At 43.4% G+C, this 13,841-nt stretch overlaps 1 protein-coding gene across 1 annotated transcript; it reads left to right on the top strand.

Moving 5' to 3' along the window:
* Nucleotides 1–55: 55 nt before the first annotated feature.
* LOC123658968 (uncharacterized WD repeat-containing protein alr3466-like) lies at nucleotides 56–13,841 on the top strand. Its single transcript, XM_045594258.1, is given in 15 exon segments — nucleotides 56–584; nucleotides 1,481–1,861; nucleotides 2,223–2,332; nucleotides 2,531–2,691; nucleotides 2,843–3,116; nucleotides 3,481–3,635; nucleotides 5,899–6,097; nucleotides 6,365–6,619; nucleotides 6,622–6,919; nucleotides 7,712–7,831; nucleotides 7,920–8,020; nucleotides 8,453–8,587; nucleotides 8,675–8,809; nucleotides 8,897–9,026; nucleotides 13,741–13,841. Coding segments are annotated over 15 exon segments (3,084 nt in total).

Raw genomic sequence — 13,841 nt, 5'->3', positions numbered from 1 at the left:
GGAATACTGTTTCCTGTTCAGAATTTCCTCGTTCTAAGTTAAGCAAAGAAACTGCATGGAGAAGGTTGGCGAGATCGTGTCAGTGAGCACACTGCGCTTGCAGCGCGGGGAAGTGACATGTGTGGACACGGCGGGCGCGCGGCTGTCGGCCGGCAGTGGGGATGGCACTCTGCGGCTGTGGAGCTGGGTACGAGACGTCGCCTGGGTCGAGAGAACCGTGGTTAATAGAGCACATAGATATGGCGTCACGGGCACTCGTTTCTCTCCGTCGGGGATTTTACTGGCATCGGTGGGTGTAGACGGGGCGGCGCGCATCTGGAGCGCACGAGAGGCCCTCGTAGCGAAGAGCACGCTGGCGGCGCCCGACGCTGCAGCGGCGCGCTCACTGCAGTGGGCGGCGGGCGAGAGGCTCGTCGTTGGACACGATGACGGAGCGATCCGCGTGTGGACGGTGCGATCCGGAACATTGCTCGCGTTTGTGCGACCGCACGAGGGGGCCGTGCACGCTCTCGCCACGTTAGACAACGTCGCTCTTCTGCTAAGTGCTTGCACAGAAGGAGTGCTCAAAGTTTTCGATTTCGAAAGTAAGGAATTTTTAAATTATTGTTAAAAGTATATTAGATAAAATAATTATTGTATACGTATACTGCTATCAAGTACTTCAGATTTTCTGTAGTAATTACTCATACCATCTTAAGATGGTCAGAGCCTGTGGGGAGGATCAGGTGTAGAGTTGATAAACTCTTTGCGACGCTTCTGGCGTTGGAGGCGTCTATAGGCTACAGTAAATGCTGGTAAATCAGTTGAGCTGTATGCTTGTTTGCCGCTCTAACCGTATAATAATTGTGTTTGCTCGCAAACGAAAAAAAAACCGACTTCAATTACATCGACAAGTAATACAACGTAGATCGTTGAAAAAATAGTCAAGCAACTACACGTTATCAAAGATTACTCAAAAAGTAGTTATTAGATCTCGATAAAATTTATATGTGACCACATGATAAACATCAGCTTTCGATTAAATTAAAAATTATCAAAATCGGTACACCCAGTAAAAAGTTATTACGGATTTTCGAGAGTTTCCCTCGATTTCTCTGGGATCCTATCATCAAATCCCGGTTTCCTTATCATAGTACCAAACTAGGGATATCCCCATTCTAACAAAAAAAGAATTATCAAAATCGGTACATCCAGTAGAAAGTTATGCGGTATAATACAACGTAGGTCGAGGAAAAAAGCGTCAAGTAAAAACGCATTATTAGATATAACTCGAAAAGTAGTTGTTAGATCTCAAATAAATTTAAATGGGACCAATTGGCACACACCACCTTTCATTTGTCGAAATCAGTCTACCCGGTCAAAAGTTCTGATGTAACATACATAAAATAAAAAAAATACAGTCGAGTCGAATTGAGAACCTCCTCTTTTTTTGGAAGTCGGTTAAAAAACATGAACTATACGTTCGTTCACGTATTCATAGAATTAGCTAGACACGGCACGGAGGGAGGCGCGGGCCCAACGCCTTTGCTATGGGAAGACGGGGCGCACGACTTGGGCGTGCTGTGCGCGACACCGCTGCAGCGCGGGGCGGCGACGGGCGGGCACGACGGGCGCGTGCGGCTGTGGCGCGTGCAGGGCGGCGGACGCGGCCGGCGCGTGGGGGCGGGCGCCGCCCTGGCCGGGCACGCGGCCGCCGTCACCGCGCTGCGCTGGGCGGGCGGCCTGCTGGCGTCCGCGTCGCTGGACCGCACGGCGCGCCTGTGGGACGCGGCGGCGGCGGCGTGCGTGCGCGTGCTGCACGCGCACTCGCGCTACCTCACGTGCGTCGCGCTCGCGGCCGACCTGCGCTACATGGTTACCGGTGGGTTTCATATAAACCATTCCAAGCTTTCAGTACCTTTATTTTGCTATATCTAGCACGTTATTATTACAGGAGATTGAGTTTAGAAAAGGTTTTATTAAAATTAGGTATATATCAAACATGATATTTAAGGCGAGGTGAGCCACGCCACAATATATGAATCGGAAACGGTGCGGGTTCCAGTCGGAGCTTGCACCATTACGTCGTCATTGTTTTAAATGATCTACATTATACATTAGTTGCACATGGATTATTTCCCCATGGCGGCATGGTCCCAAAGCAACATCAAAGACATTACAACCTGTTGTAGTAAAGCAACGTATCGGTGGGCCAGTGACAGTCTGCCACTGTTTGTTTTCAGGTTCTAACGACAAGTCGGTGTGCACGTGGTCGCTGGGGAGCTTCTCACAGAACGATGATTTAGAACCAGCCTGCAATCCACTCGTTCACTTCGCTCTCGGAGACCTTGAGGTACATATTTTTCCATTTTTTGTACGAAATCGTTGCAGCAATTGAAAAGTAATAAATTTTGTAATCTACGAACGTGGATGGAAAACTACTTTCTATTTTGGTTTTGTAGTTTTTCGTTTTGTTTTTTCATTTTCTGATAACCTTATTAAAATTAACCAGGTTACTGAATCAGTCAAATAAGGAATAATCACATCTTAGGGCATCGGTCCAGTAGATGAAGACCGTACAGATAACTTAGAAAACATCGAGAGTAACTACGCGTGCGCGAGCTCGGTGGCCCGCTGCGTGCTTCGCGAGCCTCACGCCGCCGCCATCAACTGCATCGCCGCCTGCAATCAGCTGATCGCGACTGCTTGCAGGTGAACTTGAATTCACTGTTAACTGCGGTCACCTACATTCATTTTTGTACGACTAAGTCTGGAACAATCGAACGGCCTTCCTAACGGTAAGCAGTCAGACAACTCTGCTCGAGAGCAGTATTATTTAGCTGTGATCGTTTACAAGGTTCAGGTACTACCCAGACGAGCTGCTTTACATTGTGTGCAGGACATATTCTGATGTGGCCTACCTTATTGTTAGTAACATCATATCAATACATAAACTCTGGGGCTTCAGTGACGGACACGTGCGAGTGTTCAACTATGACGAGAAAGAAGAGAGCCTACAGCTTGAGTTGGAGCTGGTGGTGGACTCGTACCCCGTGTTGGCGGTCGACTTCGGAGCGAACGGAGCTTTGCTGCTCAGCGGCGGTTTGGACGGGTGCGCTCACCTCTGGGATGTGCAGGTTTGAGAATAAATGTTTATTTGATATTAATGTGGTTTAAAATATTATTTAGTGTTACTGTTAAGTGAACTGACGAACTGACAGACTGTTAATGTCATTTCATTGAAGTAGAGCACAGCAAGATCTACCTGGTTCAAAATTTGGAGCAGACCGTCTGGGGTAGCTAAATAATACAGTTCTCAAGTAAGTGTTGTGCTCCTGTGGTTACTGGGGTAGCCGGAGCTCGTGGGGAGGGTCGGGATTAGGGTCGCCAACGCACTTCTGGCGTTGCAAGCGTCTACGGCAACCGCTTACCATCAGACGGGCCGTACGCATGTTTGCCAACCTCGTCGTATACAAATACTAAACTTGTAAGTGGTGGCAGTCGGGCTGCGAGCTGGCGACGCTGCCGGCGCGCGGCGAGTGCGGCGTGCGCGACGCGCGCGTGTCTCCGCAGCGCCCGCCGCTGCTGCTGCTGGCCAGCGACGACGGGCTGGCCAGCCTGTGGGCCTTCGACCCGCCCTCGCCGGAGCCCTTGCAGTTAGACTCGTCTTTAACTATATTTAGTTGGAGATAGACGCCTATATAGTCGTCCGGGCTGTCAACGCCTCGATCGTGCGCGGTAAGATGTTTCTAGATCGCTTCTAAATAATAACAAAATAAATGTCAGTATAAAAATCGCGAGAGAAAGATTTAATGTCAAACCCGCCGTATACTACGGGTATAGTGCGGATATGCTTATATTATAATAGTTTATAAATAAAATGCTAATAGTTAGTATAATTATGTATGTGTGATATGTGTGTGTTACATGTCGACGGTTAACAAGCAATACCTCATAACCCACACTTTTTGCAAATAATTGTGTTTGCTCGCAAACGAAAAAAAAAAACCGACTTCAATTACATCGACAAGTTATACAACGTAGATCGACGAAAAAATAGTCAAGCAATTACGCGTTATCAAAGATAACTCAAAAAGTGGTTATAAGATCTCGATAAAATTTATATGTGACCACATGATAAACATCAAAAACAAATAAAATTATCAAAATCGGTACAACCAGTAAAAAGTTATTGCGGATTTTCGAGAGTTTCCCTCGATTTCTCTAGGATCCCATCATCAGCTCCTGGTTTCCTTATCATGGTACCAAACTAGGGATATCCCCTTTCCAACAAAAAAGAATTATCAAAATCGGTACATCCAGTAGAAAGTTATGCGGTATAATACAACGTAGGTCGACGAAAAAAGCGTCAAGTAAAAACGCATTATTAGATATAACTCGAAAAGTAGTTGTTAGATCTCAAATAAATTTAAATGGGACCAATTGGCACACACCACCTTTTGATTAAAACAAAATTTGTCGAAATCGGTCTACCCGGTCAAAAGTTCTGATGTAACATACATAAAAAAAAAAAATACAGTCGAATTGAGAACCTCCTCCTTTTTTGGAAGTCGGTTAAAAAAAGTTTTTAATGCCAAACGGTTTTATTTTTTACCAGCAAACTATCGTAATGGTAATTCAATACATCATGTGTAAATATAAATATAATATACCTGAACAAATGAATTAGGAGTATTCTGCATATCTTATTCACATACATATATTTGCAACATTTTCAGCAAATGGTAGAATTTCCATACAGACATTTTTCCTCTATTCGACATATCTAAAGGTCGTATTATGGAAACGCTGAAGCATGTATGTGGTCCATTTTGTATCGTATATAAGTATTATTTTTAAGCAGTCAGGAATTCACATCAATATTTCTGGCTCGTCAACGATGTCATGTTAGTCAACAAATCAGCTCGTCCGCGTTGTTTAAACGCAGATGTAAGGAACAGATAGTACTGTACTGTGATTAAGTAGCCATCGGAACTTTTGATTTATGACGTTAAATGTCTCGTGAGCGTGACCACACTCATTACAGCACGCCCCGGTTAAGCAAAGCGAACTACGCTTGTATTATTCAACTGATAATTACATGTAATCTATTATTCATTGGCTGTTTCGAATTAATTCCAACACGCAAAAAGTATAATCGACCCATTTGGAGTAAATGTCAATTGTATAATTTAAAGATAATTATATGTAAGAGCAACCATGGCATGTAATTTTAGTTGGAATCTAATAAATAAGGAATAAATTACTAAACGACCACATACAAGACTATGTTTCATTTATTTATCATATTATTTATGTAGGGCACAACACGACATATCCTGCTCAAAATTTAGATCAGATCGTTAGAGAAAGCACCTCGATCACACAGAAGATCAGCTGAATGACACCATTCACACGTGTTACGTTCTAGTGGTGAGTAAGGTAGCCAGAGTCCTGGGGAGGGTCAGAGGTAGTCTTAGCAGCGCGCTTGCCATGCCTCTGGTGTTGCAGGCGTCTATAGACTATGGAATCGCTTATTATAGGTAAGTAGGCTGTACGCTTTATTAATATTGGAGTAAAGCTTCTTTACGCACGCTTGACTTGGAGAAGGAGCTGGTGAATACGAGACGAGAGCGTTACGAAAAGTGTGATCGAGCGAGGCGAACGGAAGTTGAAAGGGATATATAAGATATTGAGTCCTCCCGTGACCGTGATTGCTGTAAAATATTCGAAACGTCGGGCATCTGAATAACGTAATATTTTAGTGAAGATAGAAAGAGAGAGTTATATTTTTTAAGTTTTACTTCAGTCGTGTGTGTTCTCTCGTTTTTTTTTTTTAATATAACTAGATTGGCAAATAAGTTTGTTTGCCACCCACTAGTAGTATAAAATAAAAAATATATAATATGTAAATGGCAGTGTATATCTGGGGCTGGTGGAGGCCGCCCTGTGCTGCGCGTGGTCCGCGGACGGGCGGGCGCTTGTCGCCGGGGGCGAGGCGGGCGAGCTGAACTTGTTGGCTCCGCCGCCTCAGCCGAGCCTGCTGTGTCAGCAGCTGTACGCGCATGACCTCGGTACTGTGTACCTAATGTTTACAACTGATTTCTTATCAAATAGTGTAATGTTAGCATCGAAATAGCTGATTGAGAAAAAGTGGCAATAACCATTTTTTAACTATTTAAATATAATGCATGACTTCTTCGTAATAAAGTGTAATAAAAGACTAAGCACATTTTTTTTAAATATACTATACGATGTACCGTGGTCAGCATTATTCAAACAGAAACAGTTTCTTACGTGTTGTTAACAGAATGAGGTAATAATGAGCATTTTGCTGACCTCACGTAGTATTTGTGAATATGTTAAATTTCATCGTTTCAAACAGTGTCCTACACTCGTTGCAGGGGTTTTGAGCTGTGATTTCGCGGATAGTTTTGAAAATTCCGAATCTGAAGACGAGAAGTCTACGCTACTACTGGCGACGGGAGGTCGTGACGCGTTAGTGAAGCTGTGGTGGGTGAGGTTGAGCGTGGATGAGACTGGCGCGCAGACGGGTGCTCTGGAGCTGGCGAGCAGTCTGGCGGCGCACGGCGGCGCGGTACAGTGCGTGCGCTGGGGCGGGCGGGCAGCGAGGGCGGGCTGGCGCTGGCCACGGGCGGCGCGGACCGCTGGGCGCGCGTGTGGCGCGTGTGGGCGGGCGGCGGGCGCGTGCGCGTGCAGGTGGCGGTGGCGGTGCCGGCGGGGGCGGGCGGCGCGCCGGCCGTGCGCCTGCTGGGCGGGGAGGGCGGGCGGCTGGCCGTGGGCTCGCTGGGCGGCGCGCTGACCGTGTGGCGCGTGCCGCTAGATGACGCGCTACAGGACGCTGAGGGCGAGGAGCCACGCTTCTGGAGTGCGGCGGGCGTGGAGCGGTGGCTGCGAGAATATGTCACCAGACCGCCCGGTAATGCTTCACGACAACTGTGATTCTATTCTTGTGTTCAAATATTTGAAAGACTCAAATTTTAATAAAAAAATGTACAAGGCGATGTTTCTATGCGTTACGTACCAAAATCATACCAACATTTTGACCAGATAAACCACGTCGAAGTACAACATAGAAAGAATCCTGAGTGTTCTATATAGCTCTATAGTATTACTCAAATCTAATCTAGTTGATTTAAATTCATTGGTTCGTTTGTCGTAGTAGTTATTTCAGCGTGATCCGCGGCCAACATTCAGACACACGATAGTAAAAACGACAAAAGCGCATATTTTTTACATAAGTGTCAATTATAAAATATTCGTCAAAATTCTTTAAAATTATCTTTTATGTACAAAGTTAGACATTTTCATCCTTAATACAGCTTAACCGGTAAAACTCGTCATTTGTTCTAAAATAATAATTGATACGTCTGTAATGTTATATTTGAGTGAGAGATGACATCTGAGGGAAGGTCAATGAGGTAAATAAAACCCAATAAAAGTCGATCTTACACTGAATTTATTGAGATGATTATAGATGGTGTATACTTGTATAATTATGGGCAAAATAACAGACGTCATATGTGCAGTAAGGAAGGTACATGTAAAAACAACTATTAGCAATAAGTAGTCTAAATTAAAGAAGGTCATTAGTTCGCAAAGATTACATTGCTGAGAGTGCGGCAACACGTACTTTTCCCGTAACTTTCATTATTGCTAAAACTATCAACCGTGTCTAATATTTCTTATGTAGATGATCGTTATATTATAGGCTCGACGGTGTCAGAGGAGGAGGAGACGCGATTGCTCGACGCGGTCACTGAAGCAGAACTCACCGGCGACAAGTTGCTGGACACTCCGCTGATGGAGTTGATGAACTGTTTCGGATATGGTGTGTTTTTAACTTTAAATTACAATCGGTGTATATACTCGTAGTTAAATAGATGAATGCTTAATTAGAGACGAACGCCTTGTTCAAGGAGGAGAACCCAGTGAAGACTCTGACGAGCCTCATGAGGTTCGTGAGCGACTGCTAGATGAAATACTGTGGCTGCGTCGAGACTTTCTTCCTTACGATTTGGTGAGTTTAAATAACTGATATCGTTCTCTTACTGTTCTTTATTATTTATTGCTTGCTAGAAGGGTTATGCTTTTTGCGGTAACCTTGTATGTATGCATGTAATTTTGTTTTTCAGCTCATATATGCAAAACTGCTAAACGAATTTATATAATTGAGCTATCATTAGATTCATCTTCATAATCCAACTCAGATATATGTATTCTCAGATATATGTAGTTCCTTAAATTATTTATATCTTAAATTTAGTAGTTACTGGCAGACAAATCGGAACAACATTGTGCTATGGTAAGCTATAGCCGCACGCGCTGCGCTGCCCGCTGTCGCACGCTCGTTGCCGACCCAGTCGTATAACCCTCAGGAGGCGGGCGCGCCGCACGCGCTGCGCTGCCCGCTGTCGCACGCTCGTTGCCGACCCAGTCGTATAACCCTCAGGAGGCGGGCGCGCCGCACGCGCTGCGCTGCCCGCTGTCGCACGCTCGTTGCCGACCCAGTCGTATAACCCTCAGGAGGCGGGCGCGCCGCACGCGCTGCGCTGCCCGCTGTCGCACGCTCGTTGCCGACCCAGTCGTATAACCCTCAGGAGGCGGGCGCGCCGCACGCGCTGCGCTGCCCGCTGTCGCACGCTCGTTGCCGACCCAGTCGTATAACCCTCAGGAGGCGGGCGCGCCGCACGCGCTGCGCTGCCCGCTGTCGCACGCTCGTTGCCGACCCAGTCGTATAACCCTCAGGAGGCGGGCGCGCCGCACGCGCTGCGCTGCCCGCTGTCGCACGCTCGTTGCCGACCCAGTCGTATAACCCTCAGGAGGCGGGCGCGCCGCACGCGCTGCGCTGCCCGCTGTCGCACGCTCGTTGCCGACCCAGTCGTATAACCCTCAGGAGGCGGGCGCGCCGCACGCGCTGCGCTGCCCGCTGTCGCACGCGGCGCTGCGCGAGCCGGCGCGCGCCGCCGACGGGTTCACGTACGAGCGCCGGAACATCCGCGACTGGATACTGGCCGCCGACAGCGGTACGCGTGCTCACATTTGTTTATGTTTATTGTTTTATTTTATTTATTTATTTATTAAAGGATAACCAATAAAAGATACAATAATAATAGTTTGTTACACATGAGCTTATAATAGGATGTCAATGCTCTTTTAATTATTGGTTATCACAACATGCATTATCATGTCAAATACTACATTTAGTTAATGAGTAAATTGTTGTCATCGTTGATATGAATCAAATTTATGTGCCAATCTAGTAACAATTTAGAAATACCTGATAAAATACAATGTCAAAAGCATACAAATTCAAAATGATTCAATAAAAAAGAAAAAAGATTAAAAAAATAAAAAAAAAAACAAAAATTAAAAATGAAAAAACAACACAACACGTTGGAGTCAAACACAATTAACAAACTACCACACAGATTAGTATAAATGTATCTAGCTAATAACCACGTCAGCGTCAGGTCAAAATAGTAAAATACAATGTCAAAATTATAAAATTATCGAATATCCAAACTGTAATACGTCAAATTTTAAAATCAAAATTAAAATTAAAAAAAATTAAAATTTATAATCAAAAATCGAATAATCAAAAATTAAAATTAAAAAAAAAAAAACTTAAACAAGTCAATTGAAAAGTTAAGTCGTTGTTGTACACTACTTTACTATAATATACATTACTGCACTACTATACAGTGCTAAAAACTTAATCGAGTTTATTTCTAAGAGTGTCGCACTCGTCAGGAACAAAATAGCTGTATATGTTAAAAAAAGGAAACTAAAAAGTGAAAAATAAATTTACTAGTACAAAGTAATTCGTATTTTTATTTAGTTAATCAGAAATGATTAAATAAATATTTTATAATTTTGAAGTTGGTGCCAAGTAAAACAATAACTACTCTAATATCTACTCGTAAGTTGTATTCAGTTTTCTTTCATAATTTGTTTCATTGACTTGGTTGAATACTGTTATTATTCTGTTATTTTTTTGACATATCTAATAATATTTTTGGTACTTGTTTGTTGTGTGTGTGTTGTTTGTATTTGTTATTGTAGCGAGGTTTTTGTAGTATTTACTTGGCACCAACTTCAAAATTATAAAATATTTATTTAATCATTTCTGATTAACTAAATAAAAATACGAATTACTTTGTACTAAGTAAATTTATTTTTCACTTTTTAGTTTCCTTTTTGAAGTCGGTTTTTTTTTGTTAAAAATTATTTTATTTTACAATTTTTAGTGATGGGTAGACCTAACAAGGATGCTTTTTCTCTTATGTCGGGGGTTCGGCAACATACACAATACACAAGCACAAACATCCAGATCATGACAAACATCTATATGGCCAATACAAATGTCTGTCGTGCGCGGGGATTGAACCCACTAACGCCAGCGCAACAGCCGGTGCTGTAACCGCTGCGCTAACGCGTCGATATACTATGAGTAAAGTTCGCTATCAGGTGTACGTAATAACAACCGGGACTGACAGCCTAGCGTGTTCTCCGAGGCTAGGTTCGGAGAACCACAAGGATTAACAACTAGACCGAAAATAAATATTTGTATAAACATAAATATCCACTCCAAGCGGGAATGGAACCCGCGACCGTCGGAGTTTAGGCGCCGCCGAAACGGCACATGCACCATTATATCAAAGCGGTCGTCAAACAGCAAAAGGTAACTGCTGTAAATTGTTGAGAAATTCCCTCGAGTGCTTATGGGCTCCATCATCAAACCTGGTCCTGCGACACAGATGATCACACAGCAGGTAATTGCTATAAATCGTTGAAAAGTTCCCTCGACTATCTTTTGTCTCCATCATCAGACTTTAATGGCACTTGTAACTCATATAGGTGCAAAGTTCTCATCAATAGAAACGAATTAAGTTCAAACAGCAGGTAATTGCTATAAGTCGTTGAAGATTACCCTCAACTATCTTTCGTCTCCATCATCAGACTGAAATGGCACTTATAACTCATATATATGCAAAGTTCTCATCAATAGAAACGAATTAAGTTCAAACAGCAGGTAATTGCTATAAGTCGTTGAAGAGTACCCTCGACTATCTTTCCTCTCCATCATCAGACTGAAATGGCACTTTATAACTCATATATATGCAAAGTTCTCATCAATAGAAACGAATTAAGTTCAAACAGCAGGTAATTGCTATAAGTCGTTGAAGAGTACCCTCGACTATCTTTCCTCTCCATCATCAGACTGAAATGGCACTTTATAACTCATATATATGCAAAGTTCTCATCAATAGAAACGAATTAAGTTCAAAAAGAAGGTAATTGCTATAAATTGTTGAAGAGTTCCCTCGACTATCTTTCTTCTCCATCATCAGATCGACTCCAGACCTTTATTAAATAGTAGTGCTTTATAGTACTTAATGAAAACATGATTAAATTTACTAGTCCCCCTTACGATTTTTGAAAGTCTACCCCGATTTCTCTGGGATCCCATCACCAGATTCTGGTTTCCTTATCATGGTACCAAATTATGAATATCTCCTTTCCAACAAAAAAAGAATTATCAAAATCGGTTCATAAACGAAGAAGTTATCTCCGAACATACATTAAAATATATATATATATATATACGGTCGAATTGAGTAACCTCCTCCTTTTTTTGAAGTCGGTTAAAAATTGTGAACAGACTGCTCCGAATTAAATTAATTTTTTTTTTTAATTTAAATTATTACCAAAACCGTTTTCCATAATTTATAAACAAATAACAGTATACCTTTTATTTAAGTTTCGGAAGTTCTACTCTTATACTTAAATTATATATATATATATATATATATATATATATATATATATATATATATATATATATATATATATATATATATATATATATATATATATATATATATATATATATATGTTTTTTTTTTGTTATCGCAAGGGAACCCATTTATGGGTGATATCCAGGACGCCCGGGTAGGCAGTCCTAGACAGTATGTCGGCTTCAACACTTGGGGGTGCACTACCGACCAAACCCATGCCTTCAGTCGCTTTAATTGGAGGGTCCCGGATCTGCAGGCAACAGGATCCTTCCAGCGACCGGCTGGCCTCGGTGAAAAGGCCAGAGTTCTCCTCTATGGGGACTGTCCGGCTCACCTCTGAACAATCCCGACGACGCCATGTCTAGCAGGACCGGGTTCCCATCCCGGCCCGACACGAGCACAGGGGCGTTACTGGAGGTGCATTAAGTAGCGCCTCCTACGCACCCCCGTTCGTCGCCTGCGGAGGGAGGCCTCGTCGGTGGCTTCCTCTCTCATCCGCTCGACGTTCTCCTTCTGGAACATTACTGTCTCGCAGAAGGAGACCATCGCCGTCCAGGACTCGTCGTCGCCGAGCATCGCGGTGATGATGCTCGGCAGTGACAAGTCTCCTCCGAGGACTGTCGTCAGATCGCGACGCAGCGCCGCCCATCTCGGGCACACCTCGAGAGTATGCTGGGCAGAGTCCACCGCCGCGCCACAATCGTGACATCCAGTCGTCGGCTCCTTTTGGGCCGTCCGACACAAATTCACCAAAGCAGCCGTGCCCGGTGAGAACTTGCGTCAGACGGAAGGTGAGGGGCTTGCGCTTACGGCGCATCCACCGCTCAAGGACCGGGCGCAACGCAGCCGTTACGCGAGTGCCATACGGATGCTCCGCCAGGTTCTCCCCCTACCTCCGCATTAATGCTTCTTACCCCATCCGGCGCACCCGTAGAATCCCGTCCAACGTGGGGTTCTCACCAAGAGCCCTCCTACCCGAGACGTATGAGTAGATCTCGGCAAGGACCTCCGCCACGAGCTCCCACGGGGAATCGCCAGCTAATACTTAAATTATATTATTTGTATACTATCTAACCTAATTGTCTTGAGTGGTTTTAAATCATTACTTACCAGTTTGTTTCTAATCTTCATTATAAATTTCACTTCAATTAAAGCCTCAAAATGTTTTATTACAATTTTATTACATTATAAGTTTTCTATTGTTTTCCCTTTCTCATTTGTACTGTGTGTATGATTAAAACAGTTTTGCGTCTTTGAAATGTAAATTAGAATTTATTGTTGTCTGAACGTCTCACCCCAAAGATGCCTCCTTTCATAACCGAGTACTTTAACATCTCATGTGTGTAGATGTAATGTAATGATTAAGGTTATTTTTTACGAACTTGTGTGTTTTTGTATAGACCTAAGATTTCTGTACTGCACATATGACATTTGTACTTCTGCCTGTATATACTTACGATTATCTAAATGAACTTAGTGTTAGATCGACTTTTATTAGGTTTGGTTAACCTCATTATATATATATATGGTCGGTTGAAAGGATATATCCCTAGTTTGGTACCATGATAAAGAAACCAGGATCTAATCATGGGATTCCAGAGAAATCGAGGAAAACCCTCGAAAATCCGCGTAACTTTTTACTGGTTGTACCGATTTTGATGATTTTTAATTTAATCGAAAGCCGATGTTTATCATGTGGTTACATTTAAATTTCATCGAGATCTAATTACAACTTTTGGAGTAATCTTTGATAATGCGCATTTGCTTGACTATTATTTCGGCTAACTACATTGTATTACTTGTCGATGTAATTGAAGTCGGCTGGTACGTGAATACGGTCGAATTGTGTAACGTCCTCCTTTTTTTGAAGTCGATTAAAAAATAGTTAATGTGAATGTGAATAAAAGAGTTATATGTGATCGTATATTTACAGATGAAGTCCAGTCCCCGATGTCGGGGCGGCGGCTGGCGAGCTTGTTCGTGGAGCCCAACTACGGCGTGCGCGACTTGCTGCGCGACTACTGCGGCTGGCGGCAGTAG

Source organism: Melitaea cinxia, chromosome 13 (genome assembly GCF_905220565.1).
Source record: "Melitaea cinxia chromosome 13, ilMelCinx1.1, whole genome shotgun sequence".
In the NCBI taxonomy this organism is placed as follows: domain Eukaryota; kingdom Metazoa; phylum Arthropoda; class Insecta; order Lepidoptera; family Nymphalidae; genus Melitaea; species Melitaea cinxia.
Note: the sequence above shows the minus strand (reverse complement) of the source record. Positions and strands in the feature narration are given on the sequence as shown.